Source organism: Sprattus sprattus (genome assembly GCF_963457725.1).
Source record: "Sprattus sprattus genome assembly, chromosome: 17".
NCBI lineage: Eukaryota > Metazoa > Chordata > Actinopteri > Clupeiformes > Clupeidae > Sprattus > Sprattus sprattus.
Window position 1 is genome coordinate 16,767,750 of NC_137915.1, and position 15,995 is coordinate 16,783,744.

Here is a 15,995-nt window from a genome sequence, read left to right on the forward strand (position 1 = left end):
TTTGTGATTACACAATGGAGACTGAATATTTGTGGTAGGGAGTGTAGGAGAAAAGGGACAAACATCTCTTCACTCAAGGCTACGCGGACCCTTTAAGGAGCAGTACTTGTTTCCTTGGTTACGATGTGTATACAGAAATGGTTGGACAGAGTTTAGGCAGACAGTTCAACTTTAATGCTTTGCAATTAAGGTCCTTTCTCTTTTAATGCATTTGCTCATGAATTTAAATAAAGTGTATACTTAGCTAGCTAGGTAGCTACCTAGGTGTACAAAAAGGTAATTTGACATGTGAAATATATACAGTGTTTATGTAATGTAAGGTAGGGAGGTCGCTAGCTAGCTGGCTTTGGTTTGTTAGCTAGATCAACAGGAACACTGTGTGAGTTAGCTAGCCGGCTAACACAAGATAGCGTATGATGGCTGAAGGGTCAGAAAACAGCCAGAATGGGTCTGAGCTTCACATGAATCGACACAGGCCCGCCTCCGAGAAAAGCCAGGTAGGATGAACAATAGATGCCAAGCGATATTCACATACAAGTGAATGTCACTTTACAAGATTATACATTAGTGATATAATTTTCATCAACAGGGAAAATCAATTACTCATGCACACCTTTAGAGATGTACAAGTACAGAGTAAATCTGTGTTGCTTTAAAACCATGTACCTTATCCCACATTCTCCCCACATTTATATGATTTAGGAAAGGTTATCAGATGTAATCACAAGGAATAGGCAAATCAAGTAACCTGTGTTTGCGTCTTGTCTTTTATGTATCTCTGAGTGTGTGAGCTTTGAGGTATCAGTTTAGTGACATATTTTGGGTAAAGCCGTAGCCTACTCATCAATGAAATTCCCTGTATTATTAAAGGTATTATCAGAATGCATGTGTGTTAAAATAATAGAATAACAGTATTTAGAAAACATACAGCTGTTTTCAGTTACAATTTTGGGATATAAGTGAGTACACTAACAATATAGCAAAAATTAACAAAAGCATAATCACATATATGCATAAAAAAATATGTTTTATATCATCTTTGTGATCACTTTGCTTTTGTTCAACTACAGGACATTTCATACTTACTCGCAGGTATCTTTAAAGACCTCTACACCAAAGAGGTTATCGGAAAAGATACCATTGACAACCTTTTCAAATCGCGGCGGGGAGATCAAGTCAGCTACCATGACAAATATGTGGAGGAGCTCCAGAAGGCACGACTGTGACAGAAAACTACATAGACACTTCCTCGTTTATAATCAAATGTTTCATCGTGTCGTGGCTAACTAGTTTGGCATTTTTTAACACACAAACAGGTGCATGCTGAGTACACTAAGCGCATGAAAGATGCGGATATGCTGGAGAGCCACATCATTCAGGCACGCATTCAGGCCACTGCCATAGAGGACCGAGCTAAGGCTCAGATAGTGGAGGAGGTTGGAGAGGCCTACACTCAGTTAGGCCTACCTCCTGGTATGCTACATCTCCGCTGTGTTGTATATTGTGAAAACATGAAGAAACATTTAATGTATTTAATCGATGTAAATTAGACCATTTAAATGTGAGCTTTTCAGATCACATCTGTGCATTAAAGGTGCATTTTGTGATTTGGTTTCTCCTTTAATTGCTTACGTGAATACGAAGATAGCCCTTAACAAAAGGCTTGGCCTTTCCAAATGTGTGCTTTTCTAATGATAAATGCCAATTTTTTTTGTTGAGTTAAGAGAGAGAGAAAATATTTTTTTTTTCAAATCTGGCGGTTTGTTTTTCTGTGTGTTTTCTGCATCCAGTCAAGTCTTCCTTCATGCGGTGCGTGGACGGTAGACTTCTCAAGAGCCATAATTTGATATGTCCAGAGGATTACATAATTGAGCAATCGCCTCTAGTGAAAGCTCCACAAGGTACATACAGGAAATATTCTGAAAATGTTCAGGAAGTGGGAAAAAATGATGCGATTCAGACTGAAAATAAAACTGTGGTGTTTGTTTTGTTTGTTAATCTGACTAGGTGAGGGTCCGCCAGGCTTTACTCATCCCACCTTCTCCTACAACAAACATACCTGCACCCAGGCACAGGATGATGGCTACACATTCATCCCTCGGCCAGAGAAGACCGAGGAGGATCTGCTCGAGGCCTCAGAGGGGACACTCACACTATTTTCCAGTGTGGACCCCATCACAGAGAGAGGGACTCGCCCGCAAGTGCGCCCCACTATTTACTCCTCTGGGTTTTATTAGGGCTGTTGACTTGCCTTGCAATTGACAATGATCGTAATTGTGGTGTGTGCAAAAGTTTGGACACCCAACTAAGTCAATTCAATTCAATTCAATTCAATTCAATTCAATTCAATTCAATTCAATTCAATTCAATTCAATTCAATTCAATTCAATTCAATTCAATTCAATTCAATTCAATTCAATTCAATTTTATTTGTATAGCGCCATAACAAACAATTGCCTCTAGGCGCTTAACAGAGCCCAGAGCCTAAACCCCCTAAAGTCAGCGTTAGTAACACTTCTTTGGCAGATATCACAGCACATTTATGAGTTTTTTACCCACACTTGCAGATCACTTTAAATTCTGAGATACATGTGTCTTGCATGCATTAGAAATACATTAGGGTGTCTTGCATGCACATCATATTTAAGATTTACCTACAGATTTTGAATCATGCTTTTACATCTGGACTGCAGGGCATTCCAAAAGCTACGGTTTGCTTTTCTTGAAGTAATTGGTGTTGTGTTTTGAGGTACAGTATACTTTGAATCAGTGTCCTGTTGTAGAGACCAACATCTTGCAGACTTCAGTCTGTTGACCGACTGCATGACATTTGCATTCTGAATTTGCGGATGTTTTTAGAGGAATCTGTTCTTCCGTTCCGATGAGAGCCACCCACACGTTTAACAGTGGTCCTTTTTACTCCAAAAGACCTGGGGTGGTTGTCCACAAAACAAAAATTCAAATTACGTTATTCGGCCACGGCCGAATACAGAATTGGAATTTTGTCAGCTCACAGCACCCTCCCTTCCATGCTCCTAAAGCACCATGTTGGGAATGGGAATGTTGATGGCTCGGTCAAAGCCACTTCTTGATGTTTCCGCTTTATAATCTTGATACTCTTTCTTTATTTTTTTTTATTTATTTGTTACCTGATCAGTTGTTCGAATGAACCCACCTATCTCCAACTCTCTCCGTATCTCCTCGTAAATTTAATTTTTCCTTACCGCCCTGTCTAATTTGTCCTGAATCTCAGATGATGTCCATATCGCTATGAGCATGTCACTTTCTTCGGTGGCCCACTGTTTAATAGTTTTTTCTGACATTTTGTTGACAATTGTTTGCGCTATTACTATTTTCTAACGTTACTTCTGACGGCTCAGCTGAAAAACTCAATTGTTCCTATGGTTACAATTGTGAGTTATTCACAAGCAACATTATCTTGTGAAAAGACATGGCAAACAGAAATATAGTAATAGTAATAATAATGGATTTTATTTATATACCACACTTTAAAATACAAATAAGTCTCAAGGTGCTCTACAATGTTAAACAATCACAGTAAATATAAAAGTAATACAAATGCTTAAGTCATACCAAAAAAGAAATAGGATAATATAAAATGTATGATTTATTAAACTTGGAACTTTAAAGTAAAATTTAACTTAAATATTTGAACAGGAGTTATGACAAGAAACTACTGGGAATACAAACATGTTGTCTGAAAATGCTTGTGTTATTTAGCAGTCTCTCCTGAAGCCTTTTGAAATGTATGTCGCCGCCTTAAAAACAGAAAAGGTAGAAGGGACGCAAATTATCGCCTGTGCATACCTGTGAGAAAGCGAGTTGCCATCGCACTTTGGAGGCTGGCTACCAACAACGAATACAGAACCGTGAGTCATCATTTTGGTGACGGCATTAGCACAGTTTTGCATGGGGGATTTCTCTGATGCTGTCATTGCTGTGCTTCTTCCGCAACACATTCCAGTCCCGGATGGCAGAATGAAAAGTCCAACTTTTTAAGAGACAGATGGGGTGTCCGCACAGGAGGAGAGGAGAGGAGAGGAGGGGAGTGGAGAGGAGAGAGGAGAGGGGAGAGGAGGGGGGAGAGGGGACAGGAGAGGGAAGAGGAGAGAGGAGAGGGGAGAGGAGGGGGAAGAGGGGAGAGGAGAGGGGAGAGGAGAGAGGAGAGGGGATGCTGTCATTGCTGTGCTTCTTACGCAACACATTCCAGTCCCGGATGTGTGTAGAGTCTGCGGGAAGTGTTCATGACGCCCGAGTACTTTAGAGCTGTGGGTCACCATCTCAGGGCTTGATGTTGGACACTTTCTGATTGGAGACCCCGCCTATCCACTGCAAAATAGTGTTCGAAAGCATCAGTTAACACAACTTGTACATGTCTTCAATCAATAATTGACAAAGAAAACATGTTTTTTTATATTAAATATCAAATATTTGATTCGTGAACAACTGTTGCAAGATGGATATAAACCTGTATTAAGCACACCAACAGAACATTGTTTGGTTTCCAGCTTGCTAGGTTCACTTTACATGCTCATTCAAGCATAAATCAAACAGGCTATACAAACAGATAATATATACATAAAGAATATATAAATTAAGAAAGAGAAGTAAAAACCGTATCACACATGTATTAAGCTCACCAACAGAACATGGTTTGGTCTCCAGCTTGCTAGGTTCACTTGACATGCTAGCCCCCACATGTAGCAAATGAAAATCATATAAACAATATGTCAGCAGGTTATTTCTTATAACTAATTAAGATATATAATACATATAATAATAAGTGCTTCTTTGGGATAGATATCTAATAAGTATTGCCTTTAAAAATAGGCATCCATGCGTTTATAGAGGATATATAATCGCATGGATGCCTATTTCAAAGGCAATACTTATTAGATGTATCTATCCCAAAGAAACTTGTCTACCTACCTCATTCAAGCATAAATCAAACAGGAAAGAGGAAGGGGGGAGAGAGGAACAATACAAGGGGGGGCTACCAGAGACCCCAATACAATTGATATAAAAAAAGAAACTGAAACACAGGTAACTTGTGCAATTATTAAACTGCCCTTTCTAACCTGTTCCACATGCATACAATTTATTTTCCGACGGAAATTTCTGTTTCTGGTGGGTTAACTCCGCCCACCTCTGTGACGTAGTTGGTGCCCGATTTGGGCCCAGCAACTCAAGGTCAAGAACTGGTGCCAGATAGGGCACCGGCACCGGCCCCGGCCCGGCCCCGGCCCGGCCCCGGCCCGGCCCCGGTGGAAACGAGGTATGTGTTTGTTTCCCATTTACAGAGCCAGGGCTGGGTACCGGAGTTTAATTTTATTTATTTTTTTTTTTTTTGGCTTAAACACAGACAGGTAGCGAGGAGTCACTCCCTGAAATTTGATGAAAAGTGTATGGGATTAGAATTGCAGACTGCACCTTGAAAATAGTAACATTTATGATAAGGTTGTTGGTTTCCTCTGATGGCCCTTCTAAACAGACAATGTTTGTGCAAGCAGCACTGCACACTGAAATGGCTCACACCTGTGTCAGATAAATCTTCCTACAGGTATTTTGAGTCATATGAGGGGTTTTGCTGGCCTTTCTGCCAAGCAGACAGGGGTTGTATTTCACATGCCATACAGTTCATTTTAGTTGTTTTTTTAAAGTGCAAAAAAGAGTGCAGAAATATTAGAAGAAATCCTCATTTTAAATGCTCCTTGGCTGCAGTGGTCTTATTTACTTCTTTTCACTCCAAAAATCAACAAAATACGGATTTTGCTCAGGGATGCCCAAACTTACAACTGTATTTTTAAGAATAGCACCTTGTCGTCTTCGCTTCAATCCTGCTATTACTTGAGGTTGTACTTTTACAAAAATGATCTTGGGTAATTATAGTGAAAATTTAAGTTTTCAGTTTCCATCATATATCTTTGAACTAACATGACATAATATGGTATCTGCCATAACATGTGTATGACATGGTCACATCATTCTTATGACTGAAGTATGACTAAAGTATTGACCTTATGAGTAAAGTGTCACCAAGAATGACCTGTGCTGTGATGTGTGTCGCTGTGTCCAGAAGACCAATAAAGCCTTAAAGCCCCAGTGGATGAAGGAGCCCAGCGCCCAGAGCCGAGCGGAGCAGAGGGCAGCACTACAGAGGCTTAAGGAGCGTCAGAACTTCCTGCGAAACCCACGCTTTCTGCCCCCCCTCGCCCAGAGGGGCGGCAAGTCCCTCATCCTGAGCGGGAAGAAGTCAGAGAAAGTGGTGGACGGGAAGAAAGTGACTGTTGAAGAAAGGTACTTCCTGCTCTCAAGGCACTGAAGTGTTGTTTTATCTCAACCAAGTTAGTAACAGCGTCAAAGCTGTGGTTTCAATATCCAGAGAGTACATACTGAACAGTCTATACTTCTACTGTACTTCGTCACTTTGGATGAAAGTATTAGCTAAATAAATGCACATCAAGCCATTAAGATTATATAAATAACACCTCAGTGTATACAATAGTAGACTACTACTCATGCTGCAGAATATACAATGCCATTTGAGTCTGTCTGAAAGCCAGCAGACAGTTTTGTGTGGTTAACTATAGGTTGCAGTAACTCTGTGTAGGTGTAGCTGTAGGTGAGGTACACATGGCCAAAACCAGCAATGTAAAGTTAGATAAACTATAATTATGACTGTAGCAATGGGGCGGGATCCCTTTTGGCATTCTGCAAGCTAACAACCATAATCAAGCAGGGTGTAGTATGTGGTCTACTGATTTTGGAATCACCCTTTGATCACACTTTGTTTCACGTATTCCTCCGAAAATAACGGCCCGCTCACTCAGACGCCCCGGAAGCAGTATGCACAGGATGTGGTTGCTTCTCACTTCACACCTACCTTTCTATAAGTGGAAGACAAAGAATTATTTCCACAAAATATGCATAAACGACAGGTCCATTTCTCTAATTATTGTACCAAAATGAATTTCTGGAACTTTTTAAAGTAATGTAGTTTTACATAAACAACTGTAATTTAATGTTGTAACACTGTAAGGTAGTTAAATGTAACTTTCAAACAGATTTTGAGTTCAGTGTTCAGTTTATAGCAACAGCAGCCTGTGAGACAAATGCTATATGTGGCCCATTGTTTCCCGTCTCTTGGGCTGTACTGAGATGCTATTTGTTTTCTTTATTGAAGAGCGTTTGCTGCCTTTCAGCCGTGTTTGAGCCAGTGTGTGTGCTTAAGTTGGGCCTTCATGAAGTGAAATATGATCTTACAGTCATCTCTACACCCAGCCTTATGTCATCTGTCACACCACTGTTATTATGTGCGTCTTTATTGTTTCCGTAGGGCTTATACCAAACAAACACAGCAGTTGATATGCAATTCTATGGTATTGTCTCTGGCTGAGCCAAAACAAAGTGAACATTTAATTTAGCATTATTGTGTAGGCAGTTCCAGGCCATTCTTCATGAGGAGAAGGATGGGTGCTTTTACCACCGATGCAAAGCATTGCTTCAAGCGTTCAGCACAGAACTTGTGTAACGATGATGCAAACGATAATATTAATGATGGAAACTAGACTGGGCAAACAAATGATTTGAGCCACCCTCTCCTTACCCTGCGTGTGACCGAGTATCTGACCCAAAGTGAAAGGCACATGTCCTTACGGGGTTTTCCATTTCATTAGAGCCGAGGGAATCATAAGACCATAGAAGCCCATCATCTGACTCTGTTTTCAGATTTGCCAACACACAAACACAAACTCAACCTACAAGTTACTGTTCAGATGCACATTTGCCTACACAAACAAACACAAACTCAACATACAAGTTACTGTTCAGATGCAGATTTGCCTACACAAACAAACACAAACTCAACATACAAGTTACTGTTCAGGGCCTAGTTTCCCGAACGCTAAAAAGGACTTGAAATCGGTCGTAAGAGGGATCCTTGCAGAGCGGTTTCCCGATGCCGCACTTACGGCTATGATGAGTCTACGATGTCGCCAAAATCCACGTAGGCCGTTAAGATACGTCGTTATCGGGAAATGAGGCCCAGATGCGCTTGCGAGTCTCGGGGGGAAAACTAACATGTAAGAAAACATAGCACTGCACTTGTGAACCTTCATGTTTTATCTTCTGTAAACAAAAGTATTAAGCACAAAGAGATTAGTTCTTGCTCATGAAATCTAACTTTTGATTGACCTCATTCAACTTCAGTTTTTGAATTGAACTTCAGTGTTTATCACTGATTATTAATGACTCCTGTCATCCCCAACTCAATAATATGACATGGCGAGTTCCAAGACATTTGCTAGCCTAATCACTCAAGACAGTTCAATGTATTTCATTTGGCTTGCTGATTCAATTTGACACTGCATTCCAGCAGAGCCTTACTGCAATCATCTGTTTTTTCAAACCGCTGCTTTGGCTTATTTGTCTGCATGCCGCAATTACCCAAATTGGGTTACTTTCAGCTAGATATGCTTTTAATTCATCTGGAGGAACCTGTGGTGGGACGCCTCAGGCCATGAGCTTCCCTTTGACATTCCAGGGATGGTTCCATGTGCCGTTGCCGTGCTACATGTCTGTGTTGCGGAGCAGGAGTCACAGTGATATGGCACAGAATGTAGAATGCCAGCAGCTGATTTTTAAATTCCTTTTTATTGCTGCAGCCCCGAGTCCCCAGTGCCTGTCTTCCTGGCCAGCCCACCTGTGGTCCTCTTCACCAACTACAAAGTGGGACAAGTGTATGAGGTACCATTGCCACCCGTGTGTGTGGGGGCATTATCGGCCTTATCTACCTATTTTTTTTATTCATAGACACAATATTTATTGATATTAATACAAAATATCAGGTTTTCATTGTTAAATATCACTTGTTTACTCCATGCTTTTTTTTCACTAATGAGCTTTTCAGGATGGGCTGTAACCCAGCATATTAAAAAAACCTTATTGCCCACTGTTTTTTCCAGCCAGTTATTAGCTTTAGTCAAATTGGAATCTGGGATCACACTTAATACATTTGCTGTTTTGCATTATAGCAACCAGTTATGTAAACATGTTGTTCTTGATTCTTGAACTGTGCCCCCTGTTGATCATGTCTGGTACTGCACCATGTCCTTTCCTCCCCCGTCAGACCACTGTTGAGCTGAGGAACCTCACTGCCACCTGCCGTCACGTGCGAGTCATCCCCCCCACCACACCCTACTTCTCCATTGGCCTGGGTGAGTTCTCTTCCCATTAATCCAATTTGCTCAGAGGGAAAAAACAGTTCCTCAAGGATTCTTTAAATATTTAAAGATTTTCCACATGCTGAGTGCACATTCTCGTTAAAAATAACAAGAAAAAGAAGATTTATATAAATGAATCATGAACAGTTTAACATAAGTCCTATAAGTCCAGTAGCATGAACCCATAACTAACTACAAATTAGTACAGCGTATTTAAGGACTGCTGTCTAGGTTGTCGATTGTGTTTTTTCAGATTGAGATTTTTCAACCAACACTCACGCGCTGGTCTCCAGGGGTCCACATAGACCTGAATGTTTTAAATCCTACTGCCGTTTCTGTCTGGCCTCTAATGAAAACAAACCTTTTCTTTACACTTCAGATCATTACTAATCCCAGTGTTGGAGCTAATCAGTAGCAGAGAGAGGGAGAGAGAGAGGGAGAGAGAGGGGGGAGAGGGAGAGAGAGACAGAGAAAGGGGGAGAGGGAGAGAACTTCGGGGGGAGCGGGAGAGGGGGGAGAGAGAGAGAGAGGGGGAGAGGGAGAGAGAGAGAGAGGGGGAGAGGGAGAGAGGGGAGGAGAGGGAGAGAGAGAGAGGGGGAGAGGGAGAGAGAGAGAGAGGGGGAGAGGGAGAGAGGGGAGGAGAGGGAGAAACAGAGAGAGAGAGGGAGATGGAGAGAGAGCTAAAACATGCTGTGCTGTCAGAGCCACACACACACAGTGTGATATGGAATGGTGCTGGTTATGTGGAAGAATCAGGGCTGGTTATGTGTAATTCACGACTGCCTCACCTCAGTCTCTGCAGTCACTTGTGTTGAGCACCGGAGATAATTGAGCAACGTGTTCTCAGATGCCTGTGGCTAGACTAAAGATTATCACAAGACTGGAGGGAACTTCTGTCTGCTCAGTTTCTCATCACAATTTGAGTGTGTGTGTGTTTGTGTGTTGAAAAAGAAAGGGATAGAGCACCATCTGTTGTAAGGAATTCAAGTGTTTGTGTCAAGCTCCGTGGATGACGCAGGGAATTATGACAGGATAAGGAGACCCTTGAGAAATTAGTTATTTGCTTAGGTTTTGAATGTTGAGTTTTCTTGAATTTGAATTCATATATGAGTAAGGGATGTAGGACATATAAGTAAAATTAGGAGACACAAGAGCTAATCTAGACGATATCAGCCAAGTGAGCGAAACATTTGATGCCCGTACTGAAGCATGTGGTTGTTTTTTGGTATGTGCTTGTGTTCCATGTCTGTGTGTTTTAGGATCTTTAAAGCTTGTATGTCCATGCAGGGAAGTTCCCGGGTAAAGGGGGCATGGTGGCTCCTGGGATGAGCTGCCAGTACACGGTCCGCTTTGCCCCGGACTCGCTGGCAGACTATGAGGACTTCCTGGTGGTGGAGACCCAGTCCCCTCACTCCCTCATAGTGCCCTTGGAGGCCCGTAGGCCCCCACCCGTACTCACACGTGAGTAGAGGAAGACTCCTCAGCCCTGTACACTTCATGCATTCATAACTCAGATCTGAGTTTTTTTTAGCTTTATGTTTAAGGATAAAAAAAGCATTAAGTATGTTTGTATTAAGCATCTCAACGGAAGACCAATGGGTTAAATAGAATATATATAACTACTTTAGTCCTCTGAGTAATGGCAGAAGGTAAATGGTTAAATGGGCCAAATCAGCCTTAGGATTAGACCACCACCATATTCTGAATGACTGAAATCCCTTTGTGCTTCTGTGACCCATAGTTCCTGCTGTTCTGGACTGTGGATACTGCCTGGTGGGGGGAGTTAAGTTCCTGGAACTCCTGTGTCAGAATGAGGGCTTTATTTCTGGAACTTTCTGCATCATGTCCAAGAACCAGTGGCCTGCACCCAGTCTGAGGGTAAGACCCATTAGGAAGTATTTAGCCTTGTTCAGAGGTCTCCAGACCAGGCCCCTGTGCCTTCAGTTCCTGTAATTATCGTTATTATCAATCCCACAGATCACATTCAACAAAAAAGATACATTTTATAGTTACATGCACACTCTACATCTACTGTACATCTTTATCGTTTCCTTGTAGTATGGTTTAAAACCAAATTTAATTCCCACTCTCCAGGTAGTAGTGAAGAGCAGTTTTGCTGAGGAGCATCCCTTTGCTGTGTATCCCTCGTTGTTTGAGCTAATGCCAGGACAAGCAACCATGTTGGAGGTAAGTGAAGGTTAAAGCTGCATGGTGATAGACCATTACAGAAAGATAGTTCAGAATAGATCAAAGATAAAAAATAAAATATGCTGTTCTGCTGTTTACCTGGATTTTGGAGTCTTATGGCAAAGTGTCTTCAGTGTGCCTGTTCAGATGCCAACCCACCTGTCTGTTGTTTCCATGACTCCCCTCTCAGTTGGTGTTCTTCCCCACCACTGCTGGGCCTTTCTCTCAGCTCTTCACTATCGTATGTGACAACTGCCAGGTCAGAGACATCACCATTAAAGGTACAGTGGCTGTCTGCTAAGGGTCTGTTTCCTGCCCACAAACTCTGAAGCTCTGTTTCCTGCCCATTGTTTCCTGTGCAAAACCATACTAGTCAGAACTTTGTACCTTTGTTCCTATGCTCAACAAACCTGTCAGGCTACGATAAGCTGTTAGTTACAGTTAAATTCACCACAATGGCAACGTCAGACCATTAAAGGTCAACAGTGTTTCAACAATAGTATTTACAAGTGAGCTAAGTGTCACGCAACGGTAATGATCAACACAACCACATTGTGAGGTGGATGGAAATAGATCTGACAAAATCCATGAAAAAGTGTCTATCATCAGTTTGTGAGATTAAGGTGTACAGTGCCTCATACAAATATGATGACCATGCACTTCCACCATACACTTGTTTCATAAACAATCATGACACATTTTCTGGGCCACTAATTTGTTGTTTGTAGTTTAATATCTAAGTGGGTGATAGCAAGACAACATTTTTGGAATACCCAACATTGAATTCAGAGATGGTTTGGGAGAGCATGCTTAGTGCGTGACATGCCTTGTAAATATGTAATAAATGTGCTGTGCCTACATTTCATATACTGAACATGAAGCAAGCTCTTTCTCAGGCTAAACATGTTTACATCAAACCTGGTAGACCATTGATGACTCATGTGTGTGTCTTTCAGGGGAGGGCCAGGTGGTTGCGGTCGAGCTGCTCTCTGTGACAGGCGGAGAGGACAGCCCCGAGTTTGGGGAGCTGTGTGACCTCACGGCCAATCACTTTGTGCGCTTTGACTCCACCAACCCCTACTCCACTCTGCAGAAGAAGCTGGTCATCAGAAACAATGCGTAAGGAAAAATAGTAATCTTCTTGACACATCAACACACTTCTCAACAGACTTCACCATCGTCAAACTGAACAGTTGTATGACACATTTTAAAAACATTCTGTAAATACCGAATTTAACGTTCAGAAACTTGTTATATGAATAGATGAGTTAAACTGCATGATGAAGAATGAGAGAAATGTATACCTCACATGTTTGTCATTCTGTTTAGAATTCAAGCAAGAAGGCTTGTTTGTGTTTCTGACTGAGCTAATAGCGTGAGATTGACGGCCTAATGAGCAGGGATATATTACTCCAGTCTCCAACTAAGCCGCACTCAGACACCATACACACAAAATATTTAACTGGGTTGGCATGCAGCCAGAATGTTGGGCAAGACTTTTCAGTGACTGCCGTGATTACATTTGAATCCAATTAGTATGCCCATATGGTGAGGCATGCAAGGTATCCACAGTCCCACCAAAACAACCAAGTGTCTATGGCAACATGGATGTCCCAGTTAAGAACACTGTCTGCACCTCAATGTTGTTGTTTTTTTTATTTAATGTATACTCTTAGATATGCAGTATGTATGTCTACTGACTAATATATATTCTTCATTGATGTCATATTATCAGCATATTGAACATATATTGGAAGTATGAATATATTAGACAGCATATACTAATCTATAGTAATCTATGTTGTAGCTGTATAGAAAAAAACAATCACATTGGTATACCTTAGTAGCCTGGGTGCCATCCCTTTGTACGCGTTCCACTGATCTCGCTGACCAAACGGTCACGTTTGTTCAGCGAGAAGGCAGCAATCAGTGGAACGCGTACAAACGGATGGCACCCAGTCTAATACCTTAGCACATGGTAGAACATATTAAGCTTTTTTAATGTAACAGTATTAATGTGATGAGTGATATAAGTTCCAGTTGATGTTTGTGTGTGTGACTGTGACTTTAAAGGCATCTGGAGCTGGTGTTCCAGTGGCATGTGATGGTGCCAAACGTGCAGGCTCTGCTCCCTGGCGAGGCTCCGGATCTCTCCCGCATACAGAATCACGTTGCCATGGACGACGCCTTCCTCATCAGCCCTGCCACAGGCCTGCTGGGTCCCATGCAGGAGCATGAGTTTGTGATCACCTACAACCCACAGGAGGTACTATACCCAAACACACACACACTCTCACACACACACTCTCACACACACACACTCTCACACACACACACTCTCACACACACACACACACACACACACACACACACACACACACACACACACACACACAATCACACTCACACACACACACACACACACACACACACACACACACACACACACACTCACACTCACACGCACCCCCCCACACACACACACACACCCACACAGCCCCACACACACACACACACCCACACAGCCACACACACACACACACCCACTCCCACACAGCCACACACACACACACACACACAAACACACACACACACACACACTCTCTCACAAGCACCAGTGCTCCTCATACAAGCACGTAAAAATGCATACGCATACACCAACACACACAGTCACACACACACACACACACACACAAACACATAAATCAAGATTTCTGCTAGGATTTTTCTTGACTGTCCGGTGTCCAGAGAAGATTTATTTTACCAGACAAATTGCTGTTGCTAAAGTAAAACCCCCATAACCGTGGATCAGCACCATGCGCACTTGGCAACACTAAGAGATGCGGCTGCTGATTCAGTCATCACTACAGGGGAAGAGTATATAGTGTAGGCTGTTCTTAGGCTGTTTAGGGATAGCCTACCTACGTTATAGCTGCTCTTGATTGAGCATTATTACTGGACATTTTGACTGGCACGTTGTATTTGTTGTTTTCTAATAAATATACAAATATTGATATACACACGCATGCACAAACACACACACACACTCATCCAGGCTGCTCTAAGGATGTAAGAAACCCATTTTCTTTTTCTCCTCAGTTGATTGAGAACCACAGTGTTTGTCATCTGGTCATAAGGGATGTGCCAGAACTCCCCCAAGAATCAAGAGAGGATGGGTATGTGCAAAAGTGCTCTTGACTAACTGCACCCAATATGATAATATAATATAATACAATATAATGTGTGTGTGTGTGTGTGTGTGTGTGTGTGTGTGTGTGTGTGTGTGTGTGTGTGTGTGTGTGTGTGTGTGTGTGTGTGTGTGTGTGTTAGTGCTGCACAGCCGGTGAGCTCAATGCCCAGACTGCAGGATGTGGTGGTGATGGAGGTGGAGGTGAAGGGTTCCACTGAGCCGTATCACATTCTACTGGAGCCGTACGCAATCCTTGTGCCCGGGGAGCACTACATCCACACCACCATCCGCAGGAGGTTTACGGTAATTAACCGTAAACCCACACACACACACACACACACACATACACAGACTCACACCCTCACACATACACACAAATGCTGACTACTCATGTGCCCAATGTTTCAGATGTGGAATCACAGTAAATCCATCATTCGCTTTGAGTGGGAGCGCATCAGCGACTGCCACATCATAGAGGTGGAGCCCCCTACAGGAGAAATAGGTAAGTGCATTGGTCTCCATGGGTGCTAGTCTGTTAAAACTATTCAGATAGCTATTACCCATGCAGACAAGATAGCCTTTTCTTTTCGGAGATATAAAGAGTTTTATTGTGCAACATGAAACCGTGATAAACAAGCCACTGACAGTATCATAAGAGAGACATTTCTGTTTGTGCTTACACACATGTGAACCCACATACATGTGAACACACACACATATGAACACACTCTGTGAACACACACATGTTAACACACTGTGAACACACACTGTGAATTGAATCCATGACCTTGATATTACCAGAGTCATGTAACACAACAAACTGCGACTGCATGATCGCTCTGTGTGCTTGTTTTTTGGACTGCAGAGCCCAATGAGTGCATTGATCTGGACCTGGTGCTGACCGGAGGGAAACCAGACCATTTGGCGACTACTCTGCAGTGCCACGTCCAGCACCACCCGGAGCCTGTGGGTCTGCCCGTAGACATCAAGTTCAAGGTGAGACAGAATGGAATGGACCCTGGTGAGACGAGTGCCATCTCTCATGGGAGGGATACTCACTAACACCTAGTAACGAGTCTGAGGCTTCAGTCTGGAAGCAGATCCTCTTTCCTCTGAATGGCATTAGTATATTGTTCATAGTTGGGATAAGGGACAATCAGATTTTGATAGGAAATAGAATGCTTAATAAGTGCAAGGCTTTCATATATTATAAAGGTACAATAGTGTTTTAATAGGTAATTGGCTTTGCATTTTTTCGGGTGACTTTTTGTTGTGATATTACTGTAATATGATAAACATAAAAGATGATGTCCCAGGTCCATTCTACACTACTTAGGTCGGATAATTATAATCATGCCAACCACTATAACCCCTCA

At 42.2% G+C, this 15,995-nt stretch overlaps 1 protein-coding gene across 1 annotated transcript in view; it reads left to right on the forward strand.

The window, feature by feature from the left end:
• Nucleotides 1–461: 461 nt before the first annotated feature.
• The window catches only part of dlec1 (DLEC1 cilia and flagella associated protein), a gene marked incomplete at both ends in the record, with an annotated part of 29,723 nt that continues 14,189 nt past the window's right edge, over nucleotides 462–15,995 (forward strand). Inside the window, 17 exons of the mRNA XM_080855469.1 lie at nucleotides 462–497; nucleotides 1,071–1,214; nucleotides 1,317–1,473; nucleotides 1,791–1,901; nucleotides 2,008–2,201; nucleotides 6,098–6,318; nucleotides 8,685–8,766; nucleotides 9,149–9,236; nucleotides 10,530–10,703; nucleotides 10,984–11,120; nucleotides 11,337–11,429; nucleotides 11,620–11,715; nucleotides 12,391–12,548; nucleotides 13,503–13,695; nucleotides 14,797–14,922; nucleotides 15,028–15,121; nucleotides 15,485–15,615. Coding sequence (XP_080711595.1) covers nucleotides 462–497; nucleotides 1,071–1,214; nucleotides 1,317–1,473; nucleotides 1,791–1,901; nucleotides 2,008–2,201; nucleotides 6,098–6,318; nucleotides 8,685–8,766; nucleotides 9,149–9,236; nucleotides 10,530–10,703; nucleotides 10,984–11,120; nucleotides 11,337–11,429; nucleotides 11,620–11,715; nucleotides 12,391–12,548; nucleotides 13,503–13,695; nucleotides 14,797–14,922; nucleotides 15,028–15,121; nucleotides 15,485–15,615 — 2,235 coding nt within the window. The remainder of the gene's footprint in view (nucleotides 498–1,070; nucleotides 1,215–1,316; nucleotides 1,474–1,790; nucleotides 1,902–2,007; nucleotides 2,202–6,097; nucleotides 6,319–8,684; nucleotides 8,767–9,148; nucleotides 9,237–10,529; nucleotides 10,704–10,983; nucleotides 11,121–11,336; nucleotides 11,430–11,619; nucleotides 11,716–12,390; nucleotides 12,549–13,502; nucleotides 13,696–14,796; nucleotides 14,923–15,027; nucleotides 15,122–15,484; nucleotides 15,616–15,995) is intronic.